The sequence below is a fragment of the Parasteatoda tepidariorum genome, chromosome 8 (assembly GCF_043381705.1).
Source record: "Parasteatoda tepidariorum isolate YZ-2023 chromosome 8, CAS_Ptep_4.0, whole genome shotgun sequence".
Classification (NCBI taxonomy): Eukaryota; Metazoa; Arthropoda; class Arachnida; order Araneae; family Theridiidae; genus Parasteatoda; species Parasteatoda tepidariorum.
This window is the reverse complement of record NC_092211.1, coordinates 73,331,344-73,354,447: the sequence shown is the minus strand read 5'-3', so window position 1 is coordinate 73,354,447 and position 23,104 is coordinate 73,331,344. Positions and strand designations below refer to the sequence as shown.

At 29.0% G+C, this 23,104-nt stretch overlaps 1 protein-coding gene across 1 annotated transcript; it reads right to left on the bottom strand.

Moving 5' to 3' along the window:
* Positions 1-616: 616 nt before the first annotated feature.
* Positions 617-19,760, bottom strand: LOC107443831 (putative sodium-dependent multivitamin transporter). The gene is made up of 11 exons (XM_043042319.2): positions 19,387-19,760; positions 16,227-16,292; positions 16,021-16,140; positions 14,252-14,409; positions 12,300-12,440; positions 10,967-11,105; positions 8,710-8,917; positions 5,240-5,394; positions 4,344-4,540; positions 3,371-3,468; positions 617-831 (listed from the first exon to the last, which is right to left on the bottom strand). The coding sequence occupies exons 1-11, from the start codon at positions 19,726-19,728 to the stop codon at positions 689-691; spliced, it is 1,767 nt and encodes a 588-aa protein (XP_042898253.2). The 5' UTR covers positions 19,729-19,760; the 3' UTR covers positions 617-688.
* Positions 19,761-23,104: the final 3,344 nt, after the last annotated feature.

Genomic DNA, 23,104 nt, shown 5'->3' with positions numbered 1-23,104 from the left:
ATAATTTTTTGTTGTTATTTTTCGTATCATTTTTCAAAAGTGTGTGATAGGAGAAAATAAAAAGATTTTAATCTTTGATATCTGAAAAAATGCTGAAGTATTATTATTTTAGTACTTTAAGTATTATTGTTTTATTAATGCTAACACTTGTACTAAAATAGAAATAAGACATATATAAAATCTTTACAATTAAAATATGAATGTGTGTTTGTCCCCTGATGGAGTACTGTTTTGCAAACACACATTTATATTTTCATTTTTATTTTAATTGTAAAGATTTTATATATGTTTTACTTCTATTTTACAAAAAACAAATTTGGTTTCAGCTGCCTCGTGCACTTTTCCGATTTGATTTAATGATTTAATGCTTCAATGTGTTTATTTACCTTTTATGTATCAAAATTGACTTCGTAAATTGAATTGATTATATGATTAGACTTGTACTAAAACTAGTACCTATCGTTATTTTTAAATCGGCAATAGCAATAAATAAAAAAAGGAAGAATTTCAAATTAATAAATATTTATAATTCTTGATGTATTCTTATAAGAAATCATTATGAGTGTCTTTCTGCTTTTGTTCTGCTTAAGCTAGAAGGCGAACAAAAAAACATTAATTATTTTTCAACGTATTTATTCATATAAGGCAGAGAATAAATAAAAAACATAAACAATGATGGTTTAACTGTTCACATCTGAGACTTTGATGCTCTAGTATCGTTAGTTTCTTTTTCATGCTTCATTTCCAGTGGTTTGCACAAATCCTTCATCCAAATTCGAGTAACTGGACTAAGACAAATAGAATCTTCCGGAATAACATTGTTTTTCCATCCTATAAAAATTATTGCAAATAATTTAATAAAACCAATATATTACAAAAGAGAGAGAGCATCGTGATCACCTTATTGCAATAACTGGTTAACCATTGGTCAAATGATTTTTTCTGAGTAGACTTTTGTACAGCACAATATTTCAAGTAATGGGGTGCAAAAACTGCATCAAATGAAGGTTGCGTTCTTGTCATCCAATAGGCTGAATTGGTTTTCAATTGGGTACTTACACTTCAAGAAGAAGAACATGGATACTCACTAGAACTGGGCGATATAAGATATTTTATATCGTGATGCATCGTCAGTTTTGCATCGCGATATAGCGATGTATCGCGATATAGTATTTTTGAAATTCCTTTACTTGTTGAATGTCGGATTTCTATCAAAATTTCATACTCAGATTGATTTAAATCAATTTATGAATTTGATGTATATGTTGATGTGTATGCATTCAACTGACAATATTGAAAGAAAATTAAAAAAAAACACGATTATACTCTTTAATAAAACGAAGTGCTAAAAAAAAGAAGTCGCAATAGCAAGCATTACTAATTAAACAAAGTTGATTGACTTATATCGAAATCCAAGAGAGGAAAAATAAGTTTTGTTATAATTTTATTTATAAAAATGAAAACAACTAAAATTTTATAAATTAAAAACCAGTAATAAAAACCCATTAAATTATTATTTTATCCAAAAAGTTGCTAATAAATTAAAATAAAGTAAAAAATAGCCTAACAAATTTAATTACTTTTTAATTTAATTCTTAATGGGCACTTTAAATTAGATTTCCGTTTGTAATAAATTCAATAATGTAAAATAATACTTAAACATATAATATCAAGATTAATTTTCACATTTAAAAATACGAAAGAAAGTTCTGTTTAAAAAAAAAATATACCTAATTAATTAAGAAACACTTCTTTCTATATTCTTTTCACTAATAGATTACGTTCAGAACAAGGTAACGACGGCTATCACAAAGTCAGTCCCACTGAAAATAATCTACAAGAAACGATATCAAGTCGCGACAAAGCAGAAAAAAAAACTAGACGTGGGGGGACGAACATGCGAGATCACGATATATGTTCTCAAAACTGATTCTGATTCTACCGCTCATCAATCAAGGCCGTTTCAATATAACGATACGTACATCGTCTTCCCCAGCGCGAATTGGCATCGGAACGGAATATTATCCTTGCGTGTCTTGTATCGCTATATCGTATATCGCTATATCGTTCGTCTTCTTTACTCGACGGCTTAAATCAGATTTCTGATGCATCGCCTGGAACGGAAGTCGCCGTATCGGCCTGCCGATACAAGCGTTAAATCGATATGTCTATTTATAACCCAGTCCTAATACCCACACATGTGACCCATGACATCAGAAACAACTGATCGCTTATAAATAAAATGCCGTGTTAAAGTTTAAAAGTTTCTCCACATAAGCTGGAATGTTCATTAACGTGAAGTTAATTAAAAAAACAACGCCGTACAGCAACTCGAATTTGCTGTAATTCTTTATCAACTATGTCTTTTAGCTAACTTAGATTTATTTGTCTATGTATTTTTCTTGTAACCGTGAAATATTTTTTTTTTTTGTACCTGGCAACTAAGATGCTTAAATAGTTTGTTTATGTTTTAAGTGGCTTCGTTCTTCCCAATGCATTAAGAAGATATATATAGTAAAAGAATTGAAATATTTGTAAAAGAATCTTTGTGTAAGAATATAGAATGTGTCACTTCGGAGAATTTTAACTTGACAGGCTAGGCTAACTTGATATTGAATAAAAATAACAGTTGCTAACGTAAACAAATGCAACATTTCATTAACCTATCACAATCGAGATACCCACTGCACCATACGTCAGTTGCAGGTTCCCCATTCTAGCCAATGTACGTTAGGGCAGTCACAAAAGTCTATCCTTACTTAATATTCATACTTACAATAAAATCGCCGACGAGACAATTTATATGAATAAGTCAATAATTAAATAGTAAAGCTGACATAGTAAAGCTTTTCTATAGTCAGTGGTTCAACCAAATCTGTCTGCGCTCCATAATGGAAGACAAAATAAGAAAAAAAAATAGAGTTTTTATTCTGTTTTATTCTTATTTTGTCTTCCGATATGGAACCTCGGGGCATATGCAGTTTTTGCTTGAACCACTGACTATAGAAAAGCTCTTTTTGCATAATTCCAAATCACCAACAATATTTTCTGTAATTACTTGTTCAAAAAAAATCGTTTAAAGAGATTTAAAAAAGGAAGTAGGTTTTAAAGTTATCAATGTTTTGTCTTCTCTCGTCATCTCAAGACAATTTATGATTAAGAAGTTGATTGATGCGAAATAATAATTGATTTTACCAGAATGAAAATTCAATCAGAAAGCTCTTCTTTCACATTCCATGTTTAGGCCTTAATTTTCCACCACGAAAAGCATCAAACCACACTGCTAGATGAACGACGTAGTTTTTTCTGTTCAATATGTTCAAATTCTTCCAGTCCTTTTAAGTTTTGATAACAAAAATGTAAGACTTACCTGTGAAAATAACAGCTAGGAAAACAAGCACTAGTGTAAAAATGTATCCAATGGTACTGTACCACAAATAAGATATCTTAAACAACACAAAAACATCCCTAGAAAAAATATATATTAATAAGTTTAAAATATTTTATGAAGAAATTAATGAAAAAAATGGATATAAAAACTATTTTGGGGGCTCCTTGTTATTTTAAACAAAGAAAAAGAAAAAAAGTATAGTCTTGAAAACTTCTAGATTACGTTAGTTATAACTATAAAGGTGAATAAAATGAACAAAATACTTTTGAAACTAGATTTGAAAAACAATTTATTAGTGATTAATGGATATTTTTAATGCTTCTGTTAACGTGCGAAAGTGCGTTTAACTTATAAAGTTCAGAAACAAATGAAGAAACAGTTCATATTAAGCAAGCGCCCTCAGTGGGGCATGATGACATTTCTGGGCATGGGTTCCTATGCAATTTTAACCATGGTGATGTGCCCTTGCTCAGAAACAGTTTGTGGTAACATGTATGCGACTTCCTGTTAAAACGTTCTTAAACATGTACATTTCGATATAATGCAGATTAAAAATGTCTTTATAATAAAAATAAAAATAATAAAAATAAAACTGTAGCATGGTGAAAATGTGTAGCGTGGTAGAAAGTGATTGCAAGTTTTGAAATCAGCCTAGAGAAAATAGCCGAAAATTGTTTTTAAAAAAATCCTCATTCAACAATAAATAACTCATATATTTAAGAATCTCTTTTACCCCCAGTTTAAGTAAAGTTAAGAAGAATGTGAGAAGAACGAATATCTTAAAATCATATTCATGTCCTGTACTAACAGTGATAAAAATTGCATGCTTTTACCACATAGTGCATAATGATACCATACCACCATCCTACATTTCCCACTTCAAAAAGAGAAATCAAGCGAAATATGGCAGAAAATCGCAAATATAATTTAATTAATAAGATCATTGACTCACTTATTAATATCCTGAGAAGGTACAGGATAAATGTTTGTTGGAACAACAAAAGTACGATTCCCATGATATGTAACATTTTGGAGAATGCATTCTTCCGTACTGAGTGGCAGTGTAGGCTGAGTGTAGTTGGAAAATAATGTTCCAAATGAAAGACATGACATCAAACTGTATCCCACAATCAAAGTAAATGAAACACACTAAGTGGAAACTAATAAAGTTCACTGCACTAATAAATATTGCATTATTGAATATTGCATTAATAAGTATTGCATTAATAAATGTTGAATCAATAAATATTGCATTAATTAATATAGCATTTACAAATATTACATTAATACATATTGCATTAATAAACATAACATTAATAAATATTTCATTAATATATATTGCATTTGCATTTCCTGACCATTCATGTTTGCTCATTTCTCATAAATTTACCAAAGAAAACTAGGTGAATATTTTTGCTCTGATATTAAATTTCATTTTTAGATTACTTCGTTATCATAAATCAACACCGCGTATTTTGTTCCGATCTCTAAAACCACTTAGAGGTATCGAAGTCAAACGCTGAACTAGATCAGTATTTCATTACTATTCAATTAAATATCGTTTGCACTATTGCTTGGAAGATTCTGGTAACTATTTAGTAGTATTTAGAGTTACTTAGTCTAAGAAATCTCGATTATGATGGATTTTAAATTTTTAGTATCAATGGAAATTATGAAACAAATCTACAGCAAAGCATATTGAAAAGTACAAAATGTTTCCACAAAAAAATTTAAGCGATTGAGTGGGTGGAGTAAAGTTTCTTTTTCGAAATTGTAAGAAAATTACTTTTCTGTAGTAAAAAGGAAAAAAAAGAGAAAAAAAACTAAATGTTAGTTAAGTGTAATTACCTTGTCTGAAGCCTTTGTTGTTAGAACTCCAACTGTGAAGACAGCTAACATTGGCCCTTCCAGAGAACTTATCAATACGGTGGCTAATAGCAGGAGACTCCTAACTTCCATGAAACAAAAACTGAGGCCTATACAAATTCCACCGTAAACCAATGCTTGAATTTAAAAAAGGCATATTGCAATAATTAAGCAAATTTTCTAAAAAATTAAATAAGTAATTATCCCCTCATGTCTACATTTAATAACTATGAAGCGAGGTAAAATATATATTTTTCAGTGGTTTTGGAGGTATAGACATTGTTTGAAAGCTGACTAATACTAACATTTTATTAATTTACTTAATAAATGAACAATTTATTAATTTTATATTGCACTTCGTAGTTTTTCATATTGCTTCTGTATTTATGAGCTAAATTATCTCTCGCGGTTGCATTAGATTCTCTTATAGATCATAGAGAGTATCTTATAAATGACTAGACAGTAGAAAAATTAATTAAAGAAAGACAAAAAGAGATAGCAATGCAGGATCCACTGCATTCTGTTTGGGAAACTAGAGTTGCCCTATAAGTTTCAAAAAAAGTAACTAAGTTCATGAATTAGTAACGCTTATAATCAAAATAAGTAATGCTTATCATCAAAAAAATCTATAATACCATATCTTAAAAGTAACTACCATTCACAGCGTCACCATGGCACAATATGAGAACAAAACTGTCATTTACCAGTGGAAATATTTTCGGTTAGAATGGTTTGACTTGCCGCATGTCATAATTTTATTTTTATTGACAGCAATGTCGTCTGTTGACAAGTTTTGTCTTGTAGCTGATTTTTAACCCTGATAAGAACAATAGTTTAGTTTTTCTTTTAAGCAGAAGTCAAAAAACCGTACTTATCAGTTTCTTTGTAAAATGATCAACGATCTTTAAAATTTTCGGTTAATTTTGGAACACCCGTATACATATTCTGATTGTTTTTTTTAATAATTATTTTGAAAGACAAAACAATGGAGCGTACTAGCGAAAGAAAATATAGTATAGATTTAAGAGGATAACACTGAAGGTGCCAATGGTAAAAGGAAATAAAATTGATTGATTTAGTGTTATAAGAAAGATATGAAAGTAGTGTATAGCAGATAATATTTAACTAAAAAACCTGTTTGCATAATGCGAAGTCATGCGAAAGATGGGTATGTCCTAATCAGAATATCTTACAAAAAAGCAATTTTTAGTGGCAGATGGTAAACGGATATTTATCATCTATGATATCCGTACAGCTTTCTGTTTGAAGAACGAAACGGTGCTACCATCCTCTGCTATATTAAAACACTAAACAACTGCAGACTGCTCAGTCTTAACGACAATTAATTACATGCTATCTCTGAAATGCATCCTTCTTACCTTATAACACCGAATAACGGTGGTACTATCAAATCTATTTATGATGCTAACACACGTATTCACTTTTTATACTTCGGCAAACTCCCACATTTAAAAATTTGCTAAGTAAAATACATTTGATGACTAGAAAACTACTTAACTGTTAAAAATAAATACGATGTCATTATAGACATTACAAATTCTCTAGTTTTAAAATTTATTTTATTGCATAAATTTATAATAATTTTAATCATTTCTAATCTCATTCTAATTTTTTAAAAAATCAACTAATTACTTATCCCATTTCATGAAAATAAATATCAAAATCTTTTTTAAATTTATAACTGCTGTGAATTTGCAACTGTTACTCATGACTGTTAGATTAAGTTTAGCCTATCTAAGGGCAGTGCTGCCTACACTTATCTAAAAAATATCGCAAAGCGTGATTATGGAGAACAACCGCAATTTCGTGAAAATGAAAAGAATTTATCTAATATTTTAATATTTAAAAACTGATTCCAATGCTGCGTAACCTGAGCTCATAAAAATTTACAGAAACCGAGAATAAGGTAGTGGTTTTGATAATTTTCATCTAGATGTAGAAATCTTTCAAAATTGATGATTTTGAAGAAAGTTCAATAACTTTTTAAAATATATAAGTTATTCGTCTGTTCTAAAGCCTAGATAATTCTTAATGGCAAGAATACATATATAGCTTAAAATCATCGCATTGCTTCAAGTGTAAGGCACTTAAACTATGGCTTCTTTATTTTCCTTGGCTACAGAGCTTCGAGAAACAGCGTTAGGAATGTGGGGTTAGCTTTATTTTTTGCAGCACTATTTACCGATTTATCTCCTCTTTTGGATCTCTCTTTTTTTTTTTTTTTTTTTTTTTTTTTTTTTTTTTTTTTTTTTTTTTTTTTAACAAGGGTTTATCTTGCTGATTAAATCTTCGCACACAATTGGGATTTAAAATTTGTGAAGTTAGGTCTGGGAGGTTAGGATGCCCCTTAGTCCCTCAAACTAACAGTTGTAAATAGCTTCAAAATTTATAAAAATTCGTATTATGGATCTGGTTTTAACAGAAGTACCTGGTGAAAAAGTACTGCTATTAAAAATTTGGAGATACTCATGCTAAAGTCGTTAAATTTGAAATCATGGTGTATTGGTATTAAGAAGGAATTTCTCCGTGATGGCACCATTAATGAATGACTTCCTTTTTACTCAATTTTCATGAATGAAAGATGTTATACTTTGTTGAAAGTTAAAAGACCATTGCGGTATAGGATTTAAGTAATCATCCGCAACTGTATATAGTATATAGTTTCGCTTTATTTAGTTATCAAATTATATAAATATGAGTTCAAAGCAATATAAAAGCGTTTAAAAGTTAAACTCGGTGGACAGAAGTTTGATTCGTGCTATCTTTTTCGATATATGCTTCGATATATGTATAGGGATACAGTTTCGTTGTCTTACTAGAATCCTAGACTTGGCAACATATTTTGATAAATACTGGAGCATTCGCTCTTGAAAAAGAAACAACTTTATGACGTTGTAAAAAGCTTTGATTTGATTGGACTGTGGAGAGCGTGTTATCTATCGACCATGTCAACCTTCATCGATCAAAAGTAACCTCAATATAGAACGAAGTTATTATGTCTTATATACTAGTGAATTCTTATTAAATATTTGTAATGGTGGTTACGCCGCATAACTTGTTTCCAGATTTCAACTGTTTTGGTTTTAGTTTAGTTTCAATTTTAAGCAATAAATATTGTCTTTCCATCTAAGTCTTATCTGGGAATTGGAAGAAGCAAATAGATTATTGTTTATAAATAAAATAAAGATTCTAAATTAAATTGTTTTAGAAAGTCACCAATCCGGTATAGTGACTTATCGCGCCATTACCATCCATAACATAGGAGGCGTCATCTGAATATAGGCAAAGACCAACATTAGAGTCATGAATAGTTGTTAGAAATTCATATAATTATAAGAAAAGGCATATTATTGGCTCAAGGGTTAATTTCATGCTGAAATAGAGCTTCTGAAAAGCAGTTTCAAATAAAATTCCCATTTCAGAATACGTACATAGAATTTTAGCACACCAAACAACTTGTTTATCAGACATGTTACCCTTTCTATAAAGTGGCTTTATGATATCTACCACCGTTACACTGGCTATAGAATTCAGACACGAAGATAAAGAGCTGAGAGCAGCACTAAAAAGACCAGCAATGCACAGTCCTGTCATACCGGGGATCCAACTGAATGCATTCACAATATAATATGGAACAATCTGGAAAGAAATAAAATAAATTCATTTTTAATCGCTGTTACACTAATACCAGGTGTCACAATTCAGACAGAGAAATTATAAAAGTTATACAAACTGTAAAAGTTAAGAAAAAATCTGCAAATTCTCGTTAAAAGGATTACATTTCTCAAGTACCTGTTTTAGTGCAAAACTTTGCAAAGAGATGGCACTACTACTATTTTACCTTTCACATGCAATTTCAGCTTATTGAAAGTAAAAATTTAAAAAGAAATGTAATGCTATTTTTGCTTGTTAAAGGATTTCAATAAATTCTAAAGTGGCTTTCAAATATTTCAAATATTTTTTTTTAAATTTTTTCGCTTAATACTTGCAATGTGTCTTCTGCCGGCAAAGTTTTGAACTAAATCCAGAAGCTTTGGATTGAAATATTTATGCTTCGTCGCATGAATTTGCTTCAAAAGTTTGTTAATCTTAACCATTTTCCTCTTATAAAATTTTGAAAACCATCAGTTTAATTCAGAATGAAAAATATTATGCGGAAATAATAAAAACTGCCTTTGCTGCTTAATTAAACTGTGTCCCCTTTTTGCTGTCTCGGAATAATTAAAAGAAGAATACGAATGCGTTAAACTCAGTCGTTAAGTAAGAATAAATTTTTTGAAAAATCAATAAGAAAGTAAAATGTCCGTATCGAAAACACATTTGATTTCGTTTTTAGTTAATAAGTGTAACTTTTTTAACTTGAAATTTCTCTAAAGTTAATATTTAAAAAAATATGTATTCAATTTTAAGGAAAGATGCGGTCAAAAACTTCCTCAGACACACGCTATGTTTTATGTGAATAGTTTATGTAACCTTATAATAATATTCAAAGATGATTGCCATTATGTCAATAATTTAATTAGAAGGAAGAAATAACTTAGTCTCGAGGGAAAATATTGGACAATTGCTATTAAATATATTTTACATTAACCTTGTGCTTACTGTTTTTACAATAATTGGGTAAGATTCTCAGACTTCATCATCATAAGCGTCATGAGCAAAAAGCTAGAAAAAAAAGTATTATTGATTTATCGCGTGAGTTTAATAAGTGGCACACTAGCTTTATTATGCATAGTATTTGCAAGCAGCTAATAAAGCTATTCAACTCTAGATTGCATAAGAAAGTAATTTCGACAGCTTTTTAATTTCAATTAGAAGAAAAATGATGACACAATTTCTTAGAATTTTGTGACTTTTTGTACAACATATAATTCTTTTTATTGTTAATATTTACTAATAGCATGCTATATAACTGTAAATATTATAAAAAATATTAAAAATTAATTTTAAACTAATTTTTTTACACATTAGTTATTCTTTCAAAATCCAGTCATTTCGACTGCTTTTGGGCAATATAGGTATTTCAGTCTTTCTAGTGTTAAAGGATATGATGATAACAAGCCGGGGTTGCCTGGTTGCTATGGCGTTGGGCCCTAATATAAGAGGACGTGATTTCGATTCCTGCCGGCGGAAGACTCTCCGTGTACTAAATTGTGACTGATGCTCTTTAAATCTGTAGGGTCATAAAGTCTTTCATGTTCCCTTAATAAATCAATACTGAATAACAAATACATATCAACCCTGATCGTACTTTGGTTCAGGTCAAACTTAAGATCTGTGGATGAATGAATGGATGCATGAAAGGGTCCACCCTGCAAACAGGCTGTGGCGTGTGTGTGGCTGAAGTCATATTCTTGGCCATAGATGGCACCACTGAAAAAAAAGACACGCACTATCTGCCTTTAAATCGCTTTGTTTAACAAAGCAGGCTTGCTGACATTGACATTAGTAGCAAAAACAATGATAACATACAGAAATTTTATTTTGTTATTTTTTTATTTATTTCATATTTGCCGATGCCATAAGAAAGCTGCCACTTAGTAATTAAGCTGGGACGCCATCTACGTTTGTCAAGAATCACAATACTCCAGATTGATAGATTTTAAGGGCAAACATATGAAGTTGTGCTTTATTAGTGGTTATTATCAAAAGGTAATAATTTTTCAGACTACTGATAAGAACACTTACTTGATCATATCTTTCCACTCCTGTTTGACTCTTGTTTAAAATGGGATCGCATTTGTAGTAAATGGAGTATAATACTACGCCAAGCATATTGTTCATAAGATAAACAAGAGTCATCGGTAAAATACTCATTTGTAGTGTACTGAAAGAAAATGATTTTAGTTTCGTCAGAAATGCAATAGTGATTACAGCGTCATTATGATTTGTAGTTATAAAAGAAGGTAAAATGAGTATAACCACAGACTACAAGTAGCTGAATTTTCATTTCACATGAGAGAATCATAAAAAATCCTAAACGACAAAAAAGATTCTGGAATTATTTTTATTGTTTGCACGACTCGATCTCGTATTTTTTTCTGGATGCAATAAAACTCGATTTATAATCAGTGATCATTACTGGCCTCAATTTGAGCTTTAAGTTGGATGTGTTTATTTCTACTCGAGTCTGTTTGCTTTCATCAGATATTTTCCAACAGTAATTTCGAAATAAGGGTACCGTAATTTTTTCTCTTTAAACATGGTATACCAGTTTTATTATAATTATTTGAAAATATGGAAACTGTTTGCAAGCTCAAAACTAAGCGAATGCTTGCTAGAGCCGATTGATTGCATGGACAGTGCAAGTTGATGTCACACTCTATATCAGACATACTTTTCCCGAGATGATGCTTTTCTGATTCGTGATTAAACATTTTTTCATATGCCCTGTTTTTTTATTCCCTATTAATTTCCCCTTTTCCCCTGTTTTTCTATTCCCTTTTTCTCTAATGTAATGTTTTTATATTCTTTCTAACATTGTAATCTATCCCTATACCAAGTTTCGTGGTAACACAGTAACGGTCAGTTTTCACAGACTTTATGTTTGCGATCTTGGCTCTGTTGACCATTGTATTGTAAATGTAAAACAAAATAATGCATAACTTGGTCACGATTTCACGCGCTTTTTAACAAATTTGAACTTTCAAGTATTTTTTGGAAATTTCTTCCGTAATTGTAAACTTAGTACCCTCTAGATGCAACTAGGTTCTAACTAATTTTAAAACCATTTGCTCTAAAACCAACTGAATGGTACAGGGCTCGCTTGGCAAGTAAGCTCAGTTCTTAGTGAACTATCTCTTAACTTTTGCATTTAACTCTATTATAACAATAAATCGTAAACTCTATTTGTTTTAGTTATTAAACGTGTTAAAAGTTATATTGCCATTTGGCAAGGAGCACCAGTAATTATTTTAACACTCTTGCTTATCGGAAACTGATTGATATGTTAATAACAAGTTTTAACCACACAGGCATGAATAAGATTTAATGAAAATGTAGTAATAAGTTTAAAACTCACGATTTGGCTCTTTGAGAAGTACTTAAACTGAGTACTCTTTGAACTTCCACTTGATTAGTTCCATAATATGAAATACCAAACATAATTCCTCGACAGAAAGAACCCCAAAAACTTAAGCGCTTCGTAAAGTTCAGCCGGAGACTGCAGATAAAAGAAATATATATTTAGTTACATCACAGCTTCACTAAGATAAGTGGTTTAAATTAAAGGTATTTTTAAAAAAGGAATTTTATTCAAAAGAAAAAGAAAAAGCTCTAAATTATTAGTCTGTTGAATTTCAAGAGAATTTTCTAAAATTAACAGATTTCTTAAATTGAACAAAGAATAAAATCAATCTCATCATTCAATTTCCTTTTCTAATATCAAATTATTAGAACACAAAACTATAAAAGTTATTTAAAATAAAAACTCATAAGTAACAAGAGCTGTGAAAAAATTATATGTGATATTAGTAATACTTATTTCATTGGGGGGAGGGGAATTCTATTTGAGTTCATCTGTCCAACTTTTTTTTCACAAAAATTAAATAATACATAAATAAAGGGCAAAAAATTGAATTTTTAATTCAAAATTTTAAATATGTTAATATCTAAAATCAGTTAAAAGTTTAAAGTATGAATATTTTTATGAAAATTAAATAAACATGCTTCATTATTGAATCATTTCTATGAAAATTAAAGCTATTGTTAAGCACATTAGTATTTAGTAATTAAATTTATAATTATTATAATAATTAAAGAAGTTAAATTAATATAATAATTACTTCAAAATATCAATATAAATTACTTAAATAATGAAATAAAGCGAAATCATACGTAATTAAAGCAATTGTATTAAAAATTATTTTCAAAAAAAAATTAAGAAATCCATTTTTTTCTTTGAAGAGGAATAATAGGTTTTGATATTGTTTCAATAATGATAATGATAATGAACTAATAGGAGGCTATAGGTTATAGTTTCAAAAGAAGAGTTTTATAAAAAAACTAAAAGCAAGGATTTAATGCTATTCTTTTATTTGAAGAATAAAAAAACTTCCAAGATCAAATTTCTACTTTTAAATTTCAGAATTTTTAAGAAGACTTATTTAGTAATTGAAGAATTTTCAACAGACTTTTTTGTTTAAATAACTTGCTTTTTTTCTTTTCGTATTTTAAAAGAATTTAAAAAACATTGTGAATTAAGAACACTAGCAATTGTATTAAAAATTATAAAAAAAATTAAGAATTCCGTATTTTTTTCTTTGAAGAGGAAAAATATCCTTTGATATCAATTCTTTCAATAATAATAATGATCATGAACAAGTAAGAGGCAAAAGGTTCTAGTTTCATTTGTAGAATTTATAAAAAGCTAAAAGCAAACATTAAAAAAAATTTATTCTTGTTTAAACTGAATACAATTCTTTTATTTCAAAAATAAAAAATTTCTAGACAATAATGCTTTTAAATTTTAGAATTTTTAAAAAGTATTATTTTATACTTAAAAAATTTTCGACAGATTTTTTTTACTAACTTACGTTTTTTTTCGCTTCCTGTTATAAAAGCATTTAAAATACATTGTAAATTTAGAACACTGATTCCATTGATTTTTTTTTATAATTTATCCTTCTTATAATGATTTTTAGAATTTACTTCAAGGAATTTATTAAAACAGTTTTTTTTTAGTAATAAAATATGTAAAATAATTTTAGGCGTAAATAAAATTTTTCTTACCCTAAACAACAATACAACAAAACAACAACAAGCTTACTGTTAATTTAAAAAAAAGTTTTTAACATAATATTACAATGAGGGCCGGTTTTCGACAGATTTCTGAAGCTTTTTTGTTGTTTCCATTATATTCTCTTATGTTCAATTCCCGATATGTATCCGCTCTTAAAAATTTTGGGCAAGAATTCTAAAAATATATTTTCCCGTTATTTCATATCACCCTGCATTATAATGAAAAGTGCTTACTCATACAGATCATTCAATCGTTCCCCATCTCTTGAACGTATATATATGTTTGCTACGCCACCTGCGTCTTTAATACCAACTGCGTATAAAGCTACCAAGCATAATATTATGAGTGTTGCTTGGAATACATCTGTCCACAGAACAGCTCTTAATCCTCCCTAAATATATTTAGGAATATTGCATAATCATATTAACATCAGAAAATCATTTGAAAATTATTATTATTAACCTAATAGGGGAAACAACAGGTATTTAGAGGTAGTAAAAACAATATCCAATTATCAAAGAAAGGGAAACTAATACTCTGTAAAAAAATCTGTTTTTCTCAAAACCAAAAATGCGGACTACTTTCAACCAAAGTGGTGTAGTGAAATGCCGTACATAACTCTTGGTTCTAGGTGTTTCCCTATGCCAAGAATATTCCTTTACGCAGCATGATGTAAAGTAGCAGTCACGACTTTTGTTAAGCAGTAACATTATAATTTATAATTACAGTAAGATATGATACACATAAGAGTCATTAAAGGTATTTTTAAGATTCAATATAAAGCCAGAATTATTAATTTAGAGTGCATCTATACAATATTACCTAAAAGAAAAAGGCTTGTTAATTAAACATACACACAGCGCAGAGAGAATATCAATATGAATTTGAATTAGGCTTAACAAAATCGAAACAAATAGATAGTAATTAACATAAAATTACTTAATATAAAATTATTATATAACAAATGAAAACAAAAAATTATAACAACTATTTTAAACCAAATTCGTGACTAAGTTAATTCATCAAATTTGATAAATGATTAAAAAAATCTTTTATTTGTGAAAAGATATCCAAAATAAAAAAAAGCATTCTTCATTTTTTATATAATTATCAGTAAATTTCGAATTCAGCCCGGAGGCTGTGACTGCAAGGAGAAACCCCGCAAGATATCTAACTCCAGTAAGAAATAAAAAATACAAGTGTCATGTATACGTTAGAATAGTTTTCACTAAATATTGGCTATCAAACTGCTGGGCCTTGGTAAGGCAGTGGTTGAACCACGGCTTGATCCTTGCCTTCACTAAGACCTATCGAGTACATTACATTTACGTACTCGGTCAGTGGATACATGTGGTCGATCCTTGGTCAGAACCATGGATGCAGGAAAATTCAGAAAATTGCCTTCCCCTTCAGATCTATGTCTAAATTGATGAAGTGCCCTTGCAAAAATTGTGATGGCTTGTCTTCGGATCATCCTCAGGCGGGTTTCTCAGACCCTCGCCAATAGCCCATGGTGCAGCTCAAGTGCAACTTCAATAAAGTAATTAGTAATTTCTTTAATTTATTGCCAAAGCTCAGCTTTACATATTCAAATAAGTTTGCAGAAGAGAAATAATAACGAATTTTAATAAAATTAAAGCATTTAGCAACTATATAACGGTTTTCAAATTCTATTCTAATATGTAAAGCAGATGTAGGGGGAATCTCAAAAAATAGACTTATACTGCCCTCAATTCAGGGTTGAGTTGCAAAAAGATTAACGATGATATAACATTATTGTTTTACATTAATTGAAGAAAAGAATTAAATGAGATAATAATTTAAATTTTAAGTATTAGATAATATGTTATGCATATTTTTGCACAGCATTATGAAAATCCAGTTTAAAACCCATTCAATCTTATAAACCTACGTCTATTAAAAATCTTGCATTTTCTTAGATTAAAGAAGTTCAAGGAATTAAAACAACCTAAACATTTTTGTGAAATAAAAAAAAACTTACTATAGAACAATATATAGTGCAAATGATCCCTAATGATATCATGGAAATTTCAAGAGATATATCCGTGACAGCGCTCAAGGCTAACACGGATCCATACAGACAAATAACCATGTAAAACATCTAGAAACAAAATACAATTGATTTTATAAGTATTAAATAATATTTTTCAATGGAGAAAAAAGTCCGTAATGGTAATTGGTAGTTACCATTTGTACAAGAAACAGGGTTGAAACAATGTACCTTGTCATCTTTCCAAAGCGTATCTCAAGAAACTGAAAATAGCAAAGTAATAATCATAACGCTAGTATTTTTCAAAAATTATTTTACATGCTTGTTTATTTATTTATTTATTAAATCCAATTTTTATACGAAAGTCCTTATGAATGTCGTTTAACAAATTTGTTAAGTATATGTACTATGCGCAAAAAATAAATTAATAATAAATAAATGAATAAATAATAACGGTAAATCCTAAAAACTTTTTATCTAGTGATCGGGATTTTCATTTAGTAAGATTTAATCGTAATGTTTCAAAGGCCTAACAAATATGCTAATTAATTAGTGCAAACAATATTTTATGTTACGAAACAAAACATAAAATCGTACTTTCTCTGAATAAACTTCATTTTGATTCCTGGCCCTCAAAATATAAAAGGGATGGCTGCAATCTGCAAAATATTGTCCCAATAGCTTATGGTCTCAATGGTCAAGAATTAGGTCAAAAGTTAAGACCCCTTAATATTAATCTTACCTTTTGCGTCTTTTGTCTTATCTCAAGAACTGTTTAGACGAAAAGGAAATTTGTGCACTCAATTATAAAAGTCATTTATCCAAAGATGTTTTGTAGCGAAAAATAATTTTTAATGATAATGCATTATTTTTATTACTTATTTATATTTTTTTGATAATAGTCGAAAACATTTTGAATTGTTATTATTATAAATTTTTACGTCTTTCTTAAGAATACATTTTCATAAGAAAGAATAAAAATTTTGTTCGAAATCAATCGAATAGTTTGTGCGAACTCGAATTTTAATGAAGTCTCATATTTAAGATTCGATTTCACAAAAACTCATTTTTTCTGATTTAAATTTTATATTTTGCCTTATATAAAATAGCATTCTCTAAAATGCCGTCAAAACTTGAGTACCAAATAAAAAATTTATTTCGACTGTTAATTAATGTGATAAAAAATAATGAACAGCTATTAAAGATTACTTTTTGCATGAAAATAATTTTTGATAAACGAATTTTATAATTGCGTGCAAATTTTTTTGGATTTGTCTAAAAGTTCTAAAGACATGACAAATATTCAAGAAGTAGAATAAACATTACGATGATCAAACTTTTGAGCAATAGCTTGACCAAACTGCTAGAACATATTTTCCAGATTGCGGCTGGCCTCTTTATTCTGAGGATCAGGAATCATTTTCCGTGGAAATGCTTATTCAAAGAAATTGCATCCATGTGTCTGATTTCGAAACTTAAAATATTGTCTGTATTAATTTGCATATTTAAGGTCACCCTTTAAACCTTTCTGTCCTAGTACGTTAGCATCCGACGACAAGATTAAAAGTATATTTAGGATATTACGATTTTTTTTAGTGCACGTTACGTTTTAAATGATTATGTTCGTTGAATTCACCATCGTTTGATGTTTATTGCTGTATGTGTTTATATAGAAATTAGCAAACATATCAAATTCATCCTTTTGCAAGATTTTTTTTTAATTTAAAAATGTTAAGCAATTTTTTTTAAAAAAAACAGTTCTTTAAAAAAGATGCAACTTCTGGAAAGAGCTAATTTTAAAAAACGCATACCAAGAAAATACATTAAAATAATTTTCTTTTACTTATTTAGGTCAAGAGTATACGCATTTTATAACAATTTTAAATGCATAATCTGAAACAAGTTACCAAACAGAAGCGGAATAATGGTAGGAAATTTTAAATAAATATTTCTTTTTTAATTAGTTACGCTTTTTCAGATTCGAAACGCAATTTATTTAAAATATCCTTTTATTTTAGTGAAATCGGTAACATCTTCCATTTGAACAATGTTGAACATTGTCTAAAAAGAGTTCTGTTTCTAGTATTTAAAACGTTTGAGAGATGTGAGACTCGTTTCGTAGTACTATACATGTATTTCGAGATGTATCAAGGTTTTACTTAAAAAAAAGAGAAAGAAAAAGAAAGGAAGAGCAAATTTGATAGAAATCTGCAGGTCCATCTCCTGAATGACTGCAGACTCCGTGTTCCGATCTCGAATGCGATTCGATATGTGAGAAAATGTATATTACAAATTTCTTATTTCTCATCTTGAAGTTAATGCTAATAAAAGGAATCCTTAAATTCACATTTATTTGCTCATAATTTATTATACTTTGATGCGACAAAATAATCTTAGGAAAATAACAAAGATCTAACAAAACCAAATTAATATTAGTATGTTCAAAGTTCTCTAAACCTACGGACATCGAAAATTAAGGTATCTTTTTATAGCTTCCAGTCTGAATGGCAAAATCTTACGCAAATAAATGCACATTTCAGGCATTTCACACTAAGTGAAGTTCTCTATAATTTTAGGCACTTTTTCATACTAATGTAAACAATATTTTCTCGCATTAAATAAATTATGGATGCTTTTCACCAGGTGTCACTGTAAACGGTTGATGCGCGCAATGCGTATTAACTACACTTACAATTATAACTAAAGCTACCGTCAGATCTTAGCGAGCATCTTGTATTGAATTGGGTGTTCATCACTTTTAGTATTTTTAACCTTCTTGCAAAGAAAACAAACTTTTATTTACATTTTTTTTCTATTTTGTGAAACGAGTATAAGATAAGAGAATATCCCTCTAATATTATACGGAGAAAAAAATTCAGGCAAAATTACTGTATTGCGTGGCAAGGGATTTCTAGTAAAAAGAAAACCATGTTTCTGGATAACAAAACATCTTAAATCATAATCAAATGTATTTAAACCATTCCTATGGTAAATTTTCCGTTCATATGGTAACCACTTACCGAAAATTCTGATTTTATAAAATTATAATTTTTACTTCCGCATCTTTTGTATAAAATTACAAAATCGAAAAATAAATCTAACCGAATAAGGGATTTTTATGCAATGTTCATATTTATCATAGTAAAATTATCAAATTTTACTTCATTTACAAAACTTTATCACAGAGCCACATTTTAATGTTAATTTTATTAAAATTATCTAATTCGATAAAAAATTATATATTTTTAGCACTTCCATAGAGCCAAAAACACGGTAAGGATTGCCATATTATGATAGTTTGGACCACGCATTTTTCTCAGTGTATTTAAACAGTTCGTTAATTGGTTTTATATTTACCTCATAAATCGTTGAAACTTCACATTGATAATACACTGGTATAAATATCCAAGATGCTAGAAACACACCGATTGGAAAAGCAAGAGGAACCATTACAAAAGCTAATCCATACTTGTAAATCTCGGCTGGAACTGCCAGCATTGTTGAAGGTGATACAAGAGTTACGATAATAGACAAAATCACAGGAAGCCTTTTCATATTCTTTCCAGCCAATATGTATTCATTTGCAGTTTTTTGCTCACCGGATAATAATCTTGATGTTATTCCAATACCTACCGATATCAATAGAGATGAGCATATTACGATATAATCTGTTATTCCTAGATATTTTCTATCAAACATTATAGTGAGATTTTAGAGAGTAAGTGCTAAAAACCATATGATTTTTCTTTGATAAGGAAGTAAATGAAGACATAAAGATTTATTAACAGACGAAACTTAGACAAAGGATTCATCCGAGAGAAATCTAATAAATAAAATTGTCTTAAATCAGAGAAAGAATTATTGTACTAATGATCGTCATGACAATTTATGGTATTCAACTTCAGATGTTTCCAGTGACTTTCCTAATAATGTAAGTTAGTTAGGCTGATTTTATACTTAAGTATATAAATTTGTAAGTAATGATTATTTCTCTCCTCGTTACTATAAAGTTTGCTTCTTATTTCCGATAAAAAAAATTCCTTTCATTTTTGCACGTTTGTTTATAAAATATGAGATTACAAGCGAAATTTATAAGCTAAGTAGTCACAAAAATAGAGAAAGGGAATGGGTCGTTTTGTCCATTAAGCAATTTTGCTAGGAAGCAATTATTAATCTTTCGTGCACTCATATAAAAATTACCTGCATCCCAAATTTTAATGCAAAAAGTGTAATTCTAGGGTTGATGATCGCAGAGAAGAGATGTCAGTTTTTGTATCGCCGCTATTTGCTAATATATTGCACCCAATGCAATTTTACAGAAAGCAATTTATCTTCTTTGTTATTTTGGTCATATTTTATGGTATTTATTTCGTTATTATGTTGGTCATTTGGTATATTTACTCCATATTTAAAACATTGATTAGATAATAAATTCGTTTTAAATTAAATTTAAAGAAAACTCACTTCAATTTTCTTTTTTTTTTTTTTTTTTTTTTTTTTGGTTTTAAAATTGTAAAATAATAAAAAAATTTGCATCTTTTTTCACGATAACATTGGGGTAAATTTTCTGTTTGGATTAACTCCAAGAAATTTTCTGTTTAGAGTAACTCCGAGAAATTTTCTGTTTAGATTAACTCCAAAAAATTCAACCACAGAAAACTTTTTGTGGATAATTTTTTTATTTGTTGCGCAATGTAATTGGGAGGCAAAATGATATCGTACATTAAAACATTAGTGTATTTTTCAATAATGTGGTTTTTAATTTATGTATTCAGCCTTATCATATCATTCAGCATGAGTTATAGTATCAAAAATTTAAGCTCAAAGTGGAAAATTTTAGTTCCTTATAAATTTTTGACTTGAGAATTTTGACTGAAATCAATGCATACAGCCAAGTGCTCAGTCAATTATAATGACAAGTATTTATCTGAGAATATGCAGCCGTGAATTCAAATTAGTTCAGAATTTTTTACATAAATAAAAAAATTTGTGTTTTTAATGACTGTTTTATGAAAAACATAATTCGATTCTTCACAGTGTCCCCCAAATTGTCTGATGATACTTCGATAAGTACAAGGTACTCCAAATTTCGCATCGTCTTTTACAAAATGTTCTATCAAATCAGATGCAAACCATCATTTTATGGTTTCCAAATTTTTATACGGTACAGCTGATTTAGTGCAAAAAAAAATTAGTTATTGGTAAACTCTTAACTGCAGCTTCTGAGGAGTAACAAATTTTTCTTTGACTGTAATGATTAAAAAGCTATCTTACTTTTTTTTAAGAATAATTTCTTTAAACTATTGTAATTGCTAACCTTTAACCATTTGATCATGAGATTTTACTAGGCTTAGATGTCACGAGTTTCTTTAGACATCAGTTTATGGGTCACTCATAACATTCATTTTTTGAATCTTAAACAAATTTGAAGTCCTAGAATAGATATAAGAAAGTTCGAATTCAATAGTTATCTTAATCTGAGGAATCACTAGCCAGATCATCAATCAGTGAAATTATGGGATTTTATCATAAACGGATTAATTGCAGAATGAAACGGGAAAATTCTTGCTGCTCTTACGAAGCCACTTTTCAATTGAAGTTAAACCAATGAAAATGAATGTCGAAGGAAGTTTTTTTTTTATCATTTAATTATTTAGTTGTTGTATTATCACTTCTAAAATCATAAACATTTTTGACTTACAATTTCTCAGTCTATTATGGCTGCAGCAATAATTCACATTAGAATAAAGTATTCTTTTGATTTATATGTGTACCAATTTCCAAACGTATTTCTCGTAATAGATTATCTTTAGATGTAGGTTAGGTGAAATTTAGATGATATGGGCATTATAAAAATAGTATAAGTACAATTTTGTACCATTTAAATACTTCATCCTCTAAAACCTGTGCCTTTATTTAGTGTTTCCTAATATGTTTAGAGATTTCTTTCAGCCTTCACTGTCAGAAATAAAATTGTTACTTTTGATGATTTAACAATCCCTGAGCTATGTTTCGTTAATTTAAGAATATTTTGTCACGAAATCACGTGATTTGCGCCGAAACGTGAACTCTCAAGTAAATGACGAAAATGTTCCTTTTCGAAATTTCATTGTAGTGCACCGTGGAAGATTGTTTACCAAAATGACGAATCTAAAAAAGAGATTATAAGATCGAAAATAAATTGACGAAACAAGCCATCAGTTCATTATGGTGGTCAAAGAATTTGACTCAAACTACGGAGATCATTGGTTCAAATCCCGCTTTGGGAATGGATCCAATTTATCAATCTGCCTTTCTTGTGTTGTTCAGGTGGCATTGATCTACCTATATGGTGCCAGCAAGGAAGTGATTATAAGAAAAATGGGAGACATTTTTATTAAAAACGTCATTACAATGCAGCATGGTAATTTTATCTGATTTTTTTTTCTCAGTGCAAGTTTACTGTATTTGTTCCAGAAATTAGTTATGTCAATAATAAAAATATATTAACCTTGATTCATTTGAAAAATTGTCCAATTTAGTTTATTTTTAAATAAAATCGTTTTTTTAGAAAAATGTCAATTGTAGTACATATTTTTGCCAAGACTAGTGCTTGTTGATAAAAAGATCATTATTTTTCCTTACTGTAGCAGAAGAACAAAATATGTCTTATCATTAAGTTCCAATAATTAGCGTAAGAAAATAGGCATGCAATAATTTTCTGATTTATGAAAGCTCACTAGTTTTCCAAATTAAACTGATTAATTGAAGAGAATGTCATTATTTGACTTCGCATTTAATACTTTTTATTATTAGTCGAAGCAATAGAGGAAAAACTATTTTTCAATATGGTGTGCTTTTTATTCATTGAATATATTTTGTTGTTATTTTTTGTATTATTGGTCAAAAACTTGTGATATGAGAAAATAAAAAGATTTTAAACTTTGATATCTGAAAAAATGCTGAAGTACTACTTTTTTAGTACTTTAAGTATTATTGTTTTATTAATGCTAACACTCGTACAAAAACCGGTTCCTGGTTATTTTCTAATCGAAAAAAGAAATAAATAAAAAAGGAAGTATTTTGAATTAATAAT